The 9,398-nt window shown below is 42.4% G+C and overlaps 1 protein-coding gene across 1 annotated transcript; it reads right to left on the bottom strand.

The window, feature by feature from the left end:
• Positions 1–1,303: 1,303 nt before the first annotated feature.
• Positions 1,304–8,925, bottom strand: LOC127582833 (glycoprotein-N-acetylgalactosamine 3-beta-galactosyltransferase 1-like). The gene is made up of 2 exons (XM_052038399.1): positions 8,275–8,925; positions 1,304–1,492 (listed from the first exon to the last, which is right to left on the bottom strand). Exons 1-2 carry the CDS (start codon positions 8,881–8,883, stop codon positions 1,304–1,306), a joined length of 798 nt encoding a protein of 265 aa, XP_051894359.1. The 5' UTR covers positions 8,884–8,925.
• Between the last annotated feature and the right edge of the window lie 473 nt (positions 8,926–9,398).

Raw genomic sequence — 9,398 nt, 5'->3', positions numbered from 1 at the left:
GGTATTTTAATTTAACTGGCTAAATAGCCTTTTATGGGCACAGATGCCTTATTTTTATTCTTTGACATACTGCAGAACCTCTTCAAAATACTGATCATTTGAGTGCAGCACAGTAGTGCTGCCCAGGTCCAGCAACCCAGGTTCGATCCTGGCCTTGGGCACTGTCTGTGTGGAGTTTGCACATTCTCCTTGTGATTTCTCCTGGGTGCTCCATTTTCTTCTCCTGCTGGGAGGTTAAATGGCTATGTTAGGTCACCTCCTGTGCAGGTAGATGACAGGAGAATCAGGCTGGAGTTGACATGAAAGGGAATGGGTTACAGGGAGATAAATGAGGGAATGGAACTGAGGGGATTGCTGTAAGAGCTGGCATGGATCTAATGGGTCAAATGGTCTCCACCAAAGTTGTCAGAAAGTATATGAGAATGTAAATTTCAATCATATTATTTTCAATTACACCCAGTAAATATCATGCCTCTCTGACTGGGACCCCTGAGAAGACTGACCTGTTACAAAGATTGCCTCATTCTGAATGACTCCATGCAAATATAAATCCATTCTGTGTTTCTACTCCGCCACCTTCGAGTGATCCTTACAATTACTGACCACACCCATGAGACTCCCTGCAAGTATTGAAACATTCAGTAGCAAGGGAAGTAATCTGCTGCACTTTAGTGATACAGTCAGATGCTATTTCAGCCTGAACCCGAATTTGCCCGACGTCTTTCATTGAAGAAGCTCCAAGATCTTCAAAAGTGACGGGGAGAGTGGTTGCACCAGCAAAATTGTAGTTATGGACTTTGACCCTTTGCCAGATGAAACAGCTCCTGAACAGTAGAGTTTTGACATTGGTTGATCGATTCTCTGCCTGAGAGAAGTCTTTTGATGGTCATTGTCCCAATTGAAATTAAGCCATCTGAATGACTCGCATTGATACAAAATTGAGATCATCTGCCTCGTGCAATATTGGTTTGAATTCCTCTACTGTTGATAAGTGTACATTCAACGGCCAAAGCTTCAAGCTGTGGAATTTCCTTCCTAAACTTACGCATGTCATTCTTTTCCTTCAAGATGTTCTTCATAAGCTTATTCTTTAACCAAATGTTTGGCAAATTTCTCCTCACGTGGTTTGATGTCAAGTTTTATTCAACAGATGTCTCAAGAAGCACCTTGAAATGTTTGACTATATTAAAGACATTAGGTAAATGTTGTCACAAGTTATATGTAAAAATGGTACAACTCCCTTATTTGGACATTTGTTCAGTGAAGATGGAAATGCATGCTTCCTGTGTAGTTTGTCTTCATTTTATCTTCCCCACTTGCTCTTCCCTTCCTTGGGCAGTTCTAATGCTTTGGGTGGGTCTGGGAAATAAGTAATTTTTCTGTATTTGTAACCCACAGCACGCAGATGGTAAATATAAAACTCCAGAATGTGCATGAACTCGGGATTTATGTAGTGAAAGGAAATTGCCAAGTCAGAGCAGCACTCAGGTCCCTGGGAAATAAAGGAAGCTGTCAGTCATCACCAAAAATCTAGAAAAACAACCTTAACACAACCTTCTAAACCATGCACATCACATCTATCATGTTTACACAGATACAAAGATCTTCTTTCTCCAAAGCAGAAATTAAGAAATTCTGAGCTTTGAAACATCGTTCTGAATCCCAACCAAACAACTACCATTTCTGGTGTTGAGGTGCGAGGTAGGTGGGATCCTCATCTTGAATTGATGCATTACAATGGCATGAGTTAGACAGTATTAAAGAGTTCTCATTCAGGCTTTAATATCACATATATATCAGGTTTTAGTAAATTCCTGGCACAACATTTCCCTCAAAGATAAGCTAATCCATCTCAAAATTTAATTCCCCATGACTAGAAACAGTGAAAGCCTTGAGCAACCTTGGACTTTTTCCCCATCGAGTTTATATATTACACTGTTGTGTAGGGCACAGCTCTTTATCATTTTATAATTAATTTTAAATCAGTTTGGAGATAATTAAATGACATCAGATCACCCATACTTTATACATCCTTCGCTCTCAGTCCCTACATATTCCATTAGGCCTGTCATCCCTGATTGGAAATTTACTCAAAGGAGTCATCACATGACTTCCAGATTCCAGCCATTCCTCTCCCACACTCCTGTCATTCCAATAATCTTCATTATCTTCATGTATTGGTAGATCTGGGGTAAAAAGATTTGCACTTATCCATCAGAAAAATCTTAATACTCTTTATCTACAAAGAATTACCTTGAAGTACAGGTCTCACTGCATTTAATTAATGAATAACTGAATTATTTATTTTGTTTTTTTCAAATGGAACAAAGTTCATTGATCACGATTTTGTTTTCATCACAAGGGAAAAGTGTTGGTCAGGATATCAAGGGAACTTCCTGTTCTTTCAATGGAGATTTCTATTGCAGACATCTAACTTCCATTGTCTGAACAAGAAGGTCATCAACTCGGTGAAAGACACCCTTTGGTCTGCTTGAAACTTGTTGGTCTCCCAGCACTGCGAGATGTCCGTAGGGGAATGCTGCCGACTGGAACATTCCAGGCTGCAGGAGTACGTGCTGAGGGACGCACTGAAGCTGGGCGCAGCCAACGCAAGGGCTCGGTGAGGAAGGATTACAATTTAGGGTTCTTCTGCCACTGGAGAGGGAGGGGCGGGGTCAGGCGAGGAAGCCCCTTAAATATTGTAAATATGGGATTGGGGTATCACACCAGGGAGCCACACAAGTGGCATCGGTGCTGTGGTTTGTTATAAAAAGGTAACACTAACGATTGATCCGTACACAAATGTAAAGGTTTGCACTGTTTTATTATTGTATATAGTTTGTTTTTCATGATGAATAAAGTTTATTTTGGAATTCAAAAGAAGTTGAAAACTTATCCTCGCTGGGTTCAAACATCATGACCTACACCACTGGTCTGTCTGAGATCAGATAACTCTGTAGAAGCCAGAGCTTAAATGGAGGACATTCCTTGTCAAAATGGTTCTTGCACTAATGTGGCAGCCATGACAATATCTGTCTAAGAAAAGATGGTGCACCCACCACGGCAGGCAGCAGCAATTTTAGTTCTTTATTCAAATGATGCACAGTTCACCTTCGTGGCACAGCCCAGTTATTGAACCTTGGATCCTTTCATTGGAATGGATCAGTTGTAAACTGCGACAGCTGCTACTTGTGCAGTTGTTTTTGATTATTGATGAAATATATGACTTACACGATAAGTTTTATATGTGAAACATATGGTAAGTTTCTGCAGTAGGAATAAAGCCTCAAGGAAATAAATTGATAAGAAGCAACAATGCCTCTCACTACACCTGCTTAGTAACCAGGTACCATTCTCATTCCAGGGTCACAACAACATAATCAGCCCAAAACATTACTCACAAATTCATCCTTCAATGCCTAACATTTGCTCTGCTGACAACTCTTTGTTTGCCATCTGCTGTCAAATGAGTCCAAAGGCTGTAAACTCATGAAATTACAAGATACACAACAAACACCTGGTTACTTGTTGAACCAAAAGCTGATCAATGATTATGGAAATAAAGTGTAACTGCTTCTTATGAGGGTCATGCCACAGGTAAAACACTGTTATGTTCTGATAAAAGAATGCAGATAAGTTTGTTTTTAAATTTAAAGGTTTTTATTAGTTTTTACAATAAAATCAACATGGACCTTTCTCATGAAAAATTGTAGACATTGTGTCACCCAACATATTGTTTTGTGCAGATAGGAAGATAGTTTTACTCCTCCTGCGGCAAACTAACTCTGCTGAACGATATTAATTCCGTCGATTTTGATTTTTTATAGGCTATCAAGTTCGATACTTTTTCAAGATCATGTTTGCTGAATGGATTTTTTACTTGTTTCTCCATTAGACTCCCCCCCCCCCCTTCCATTGACCTGAAATTTTAAATCTTTCCACAGATGCTGCCTGGTCTGTTGGGCATTTCCAATGTCCTGAGTGAGAACCCTCTCAGTCAGCGATGCTCTGACTAAAATAAAGCATGGAACAAAGATCCTGCCACGCTCTCTGGTGAAAGCAAAGGATCTCTGGCAACACTGCAAAGAGGAACAAGGGGCTGCTGAGCCTTGGTGCATATTCATTACTCAACCGATATCACTGAAGTGGATTGTCTGGTGATTAATTCGTAGTCTTTGTGGGATCTTGCTGTGCATAAAAAAACAGTGTTCTATTTCCCACATTACAATAGTGACGAAGCTTCAGAAGTGTTTAAGAGGGCAGAGCTTTAAGGCGAGAGGAGGAAGGTTTAAAGGAGATGTGTGGGGCAAAGAGTGGTAGGTGTCTGGAATGTGCTGCCAGGGGTAGTAGTGCTGGAACAGATTTGAAAGTAAAGTTTAAGAGGCATTTAGACAGGCACATGAACATGCAGGGAAAAGAGGGACACGGATCGTGTGCAGACAGATGGGATCAGTTTAATTTGGCATCACGGTCAGCACAGATATCATGGGCTGAAAGGCCTGTTCCTGTGCTGCCCTATAATTGGCTGCTAATTACTTTGGACACCTTGCTGTCATGAATGGTGTGGTATTAATGACGTTGTATTCTTCTCATCTTTCACCAGTTTCTTGCCGTGTAACTTTAACCATTTGTTTCCCACAGGTTTTGGAATGGCAACGAAGCAGAAAATTTGAGCATCTGATTGGCCTATTTGGATGGTATCATTAACCTCACAGCACACATGCAGGTACGGCCATGGTCCTTCACTTAAAAATATATCAGTGTCTTCTTCAAAAAATATTGTCACGGTCAGCTCTGCCGTCCATCAGATAAACCACTGACCCAAGCACCCACCAACACTAAATATCGGAGCCACATTACAGCTAAATTTCTGATCATTATATATGCTGATGGATAGTCCATTTGGAGTCTGGGATAATCCATTTAAAGTGAGTGCTGTACTTTAATCACTGTCTGCAAAGATTCCTCAAAAATCTTGTGGGGCATTCAAATTGTAACCTTGTTCTGTGATAACCCCTCTGAGCTTGATGTAATTTCCTGTTAACACCCAGTGCTGGGCATAACTAAACTGAAGGAGGATTCTTTGCATGAACGGGCTATTTTAAAAGCCTGTACAGATATTGCCAGGTATCACAATGCAAATTGTTTTTAATGCATCCAGCAGATAAACAAATCCACAGCCATTTAACTCGTTATCATTTCAACATTGGAATGTTGGATGAAAGTTTGTGCTGGATTCACTTATATTGATTTAGTGTCATTCAATTTATTGCCTTTGCAATGTCATTGAGAAACAAATGCTTTCTTTGTCTCTGACAGGTATGATTGGTATATTCACAGGACTCTGCTAACAACTGCAGGCCCCAGTTGCAGAAATACCCTAGAAACTGGCTTTTACATCATAGTATCAGCCAGTGTCTGGCCTTTCAACTGATTATCATAACTGATAAGCTTAACAACCACGTTTGTGTGTGTGTGTGTCTCTCTCTCTCTCTGCATTCTGCACTCTGCAGCAACCCAAGGTTAGACTCCCATGCCAGATCAATCAAAGAGCTGGCTGCTTCCCATGGGAGTGAAGCGCTTTCCATAAACAAGGTCAAGCCAGCTGCTTTGATGGTTCAGAGGAGAGGCTGCCAGAAATTCCTGGTGAGTGGTTATGAATCTGGAATGGAGTGGTCTTCCTGGCTGCCCACATCCCCAACCCAGTTCAAAACGTTGGGCTCAGGCCAACAGAAATATTTTGGGTGGGAACTCATCCTGTTCGAGTGTAACTGGTTAGCTAGGTTGGGGGAGAATTTCACTGTCGCACTTTGCCAAGCCAATCAGGGAATGTGAAAAGGAGGGTTTCAAAGTTCACAATCCAAAATTGTCACGGGGTAACCAATATTTAAAGAGCACCCACAATCGGCCAGGATGTGGATCAGTCAGCCCATTTCCCCATCATGTTACCACAGGAGGGGACCCCCCCCCCCACATCAAGTACTCACTTCCAGCAGAAGGTCACAAAAAAAAACAAGAGTCAGAGGAGCGAGGTCCCACCTCATTCTATCTGAATATTTCCCTTGTGCTACTTACATGTCTCCCACCTCCATTAGAAATTGCAGGCATGGGATAGTTTTTGGAGACACAAGAGACTGCAGGTGCTGGAATCCAGAGCAACACACCAAAAAAGCTGGAGAAGCTCAGCGGGTCAGGCAGCATCTATGGAGGGAAATGTACAGTTGACGATTCGGGTCGAGCCCCTTCATCTGGACCAGATGCTGCCTGACCTGCTGAGTTCCTCCAGCTTTTTTTGTGATGGGATAGCTTTTGACAATTTACAGAGGTCACTGGGATTCCATATTCTATCTTGGCTTTGTATTCTGCTTGTTGATCTCCCCCAGAGCAATGTCATGGGTGTGATAAATGAGTGCAGTTTCTGGGTCAGGAAATAAAAGTTAAGTGAGGGCCATAAGCCTAGTTGAAAATCAAAAAAAGCTGCAGATGCTGGAAATCTGAAATAACTGAAAAGCAGACACCCGAATGCCAATTGGGTGACCATTTTGCAAAGAACTTTTGTTCAGTCGGCAGGGATGACTCTGAGCATCCAGTTTCTTGTCACTTTAATTCTCCATTTCACTACTGCAGTGGCCTATCTGTCCGTGGCTTCCTGCACTGTTCCAACGAGGCTCAGTCAAAGCTTTGAGGAACATCATCTCGTCTTTCTTCTGGGCACTTTGTAGCCTTCAGGACTTGATATCGAATTCAACAATTTCAGGTAACTTGCATTCTCTGTTCATATCAGAACTGGCCATTTCTGCTATAGGTCATCCACTTGTAAATTTAACTAAGTTTTTCTCTCTCTCCACTGACACTGTCTGATTGTCTGGGCATTTCCTACAGGGTCTGACCTGCATTTAGCAGCTTTTCTGTGTTCCCTTTGTTTGTTTTCTCTCTCTCCAACTGCATTTATTATTCTGTAGCGACTCACCGCACCGGCATTCAAACCCGACATCGCGACGTCGTCAGAGGCCCCGATCCAAGATGGCGCGGGGCCCTCCTTCTTCCCCAGCGTTGGGCTGGGAAAGCCCGCGCGCGGGAAGGTCAGGTGACCCGCGCGTGACGTCAGCGCGGGAACTGTAGCGCGGGAAGTTTTCAGCTATTAAAGGCGCACTGCGCCCCGGGTCTGCATTTGACCTCTGATTTTGAAACCAGCGACCCTGTGTCTTCATTTCATAGTGTGTAGCTAGCCGCTACAATTCCATCAATCAGATGACTTTATCAGAAGGTTACTACTTGGCAACCTTGTTCCCACCCCCAGAGATATTCCCTTTGTACAAACAATCCTTCATCAACCACTCTGCAACTTAAAACTAACTTGTTTTCTCTCTTTCCCAATTCTTTTCAACGATCTTTGACCTGAAACATTAACTCTGTTTCTCTTGCCTGACCTCCTAAGTGTTTCCAGAATTTTCTGCTATTATTCCACATTCTTGGTTGATTCATGATGAGCCCCTGGTGAGAACAGAGAGGGCTGGGGTGTGATTTATACCTGGCACCTCTCAAGGTTTGACCTGCACTCTCCTAACCTATCTATTTGACCTAACTTAGGAAAATTACAGGGACTCTGAGGTCACTATGATGTGTGTGTGTGTGTGTGTGTGTGTGTGTGTGTGTGTGTGTGTGTGTGTGTGTGTGTGTGTGTGTGTGTGTGGTGTGTGTGTGTACATATCATGTGTGTGTGTGTGTGTGGTGTGTGTGTGTACATATCATGTGTGTGTGTGTGTGTGTGGTGTGTGTGTGTGTGTGTGTGGTGTGTGTGTGTACATATCATGTGTGTGTGTGTGTGTGTGTGTGTGTGTACATATCATGTGTGTGTGTGTGTGTGTGTGTGGTGTGTGTGTGTACATATCATGTGTGTGTGTGTGTGGTGTGTGTGTGTACATATCATGTGTGTGTGTGTGGTGTGTGTGTGTGTACATATCATGTGTGTGTGTGTGTGGTGTGTGTGTGTGTACATATCATGTGTGTGTGTGTGTGTGTGAGTGTGTGTGTGTGTGTGTACATATAATGTGTGTGTGTGTGTGTGTGTGTGCGTGTGTGTGTCCACACACATACTCCCTTCATCCCCCCAGCTGTTTAAACACCAGATGGACACCAAGGTCTGATAGATCACAGCCACAGCTCCCCTAAATGGGTCCTTTGTCCTCATTAAGCTTGATGTTTTACTCCATTAAAGGGTGCCATACAAAATGCATTCTATCATTGATTGCATATGAGAAGTAATGGACTTACGTCTTTAGCTGTGTAATTGGTGAACTTCCAGAGCCAGAAGTCTTTGCCATAACGACCTTTTACCAAAAGATTCCTCAGTGAAACAGGCAAAAATGTCTCTCTTAAGTGGTTATCTCTGGAGTCTCCAGGTGCAGTTCCGAGTATTTCCATACATTTTCCCAGTGCCACATCCTCAACAGAGGAAGTATGACGACAGGTGTTATCTTTGAAGGCTGCCACATATCTTTTCAATGCTTCCTTGCTCAAAACGTAACCAGATCCTCCACTCATGTAGCCCTGTTTGTTATACATCTTAAAATGCCTGCCCATGTACACGGGCTCATCGGGGTTGTACTTTGAAAGCAGGAATCTGAGATTTTCGATGATGACGTAGGTGTCATCATCAGCCTTCAGAAACCAATCGGCCTCGTTGACGTGGTGTTGGTGCACATAATGGAAGGCTTTAATGGTTTTCCAGTACAGCTGATTTCTGCCCTCTTTGGTTTCCAGTCCGATTGCAGGGAAATCCGGGTTGCTTTCTGAGCTCATGAACAGCAAAATGTTACAGCGCTTGCCCCAGGTGGCTTTGACATGCTTCGCTTTTATTCCCAGGTTAGCAGGTGTTGTCATCACCCAGCAAAGGATACGCACCTTCTTGTTCAAATCATCCGCTACGGAGTGGTTTCTCTCTGCCAACAATAAAAACACATTGCAACACCGTCACTGGATCCAACCTGACAACAGTGCTTCTTTGTCATGGTGTAAATCTGTTTCAAGTGTCATTTGAAAAGCAAAGTACTGCTAATGCTGGAAATTCAGTGATGACCAACTATTATCATGTGGGCAAAACCAGTATAGGACAGTGAGGATTTCTAGAGTTTGCAGTAATAGCACATTAATTCAAAACGCACGTGTGCGTTGACCTTGGATATCAGCAGCCTTTTAATACTCATTTACACATTTTTAGGTTAATCTCTTTTTTGAGCCCAACCTATTCAAAGCCTTCAAATGCTTAAACCTTACGTCCAAACCTGGAGAAATTCAGCTGTTTCACAAAGCAATATTTGAAATACAACAATAAGACTAAAATATGCATTAAAATATCCACTAATTGCTGTGTTTATTGACATATTTAACACTATAAC

This window comes from Pristis pectinata, chromosome 25 (assembly GCF_009764475.1).
Source record: "Pristis pectinata isolate sPriPec2 chromosome 25, sPriPec2.1.pri, whole genome shotgun sequence".
Classification (NCBI taxonomy): Eukaryota; Metazoa; Chordata; class Chondrichthyes; order Rhinopristiformes; family Pristidae; genus Pristis; species Pristis pectinata.
The sequence above is the reverse complement of the archived record's forward strand: the minus strand, read 5'-3'. Positions and strand labels throughout refer to the sequence as shown.

Excerpts from the sequence above, each read along its gene's own strand:
- LOC127582833 (XM_052038399.1), bottom strand. The coding sequence starts at position 8,883 with ATGACAACACCTGCTAACCTGGGAATAAAAGCGAAGCATGTCAAAGCC. Across the intron at positions 1,493-8,274 it reads CCAATTACACAGCTAAAGAC|GGACCTGAGTGCTGCTCTGA; the intron begins GTAAGTCCATTA and ends TTTATTTCCCAG.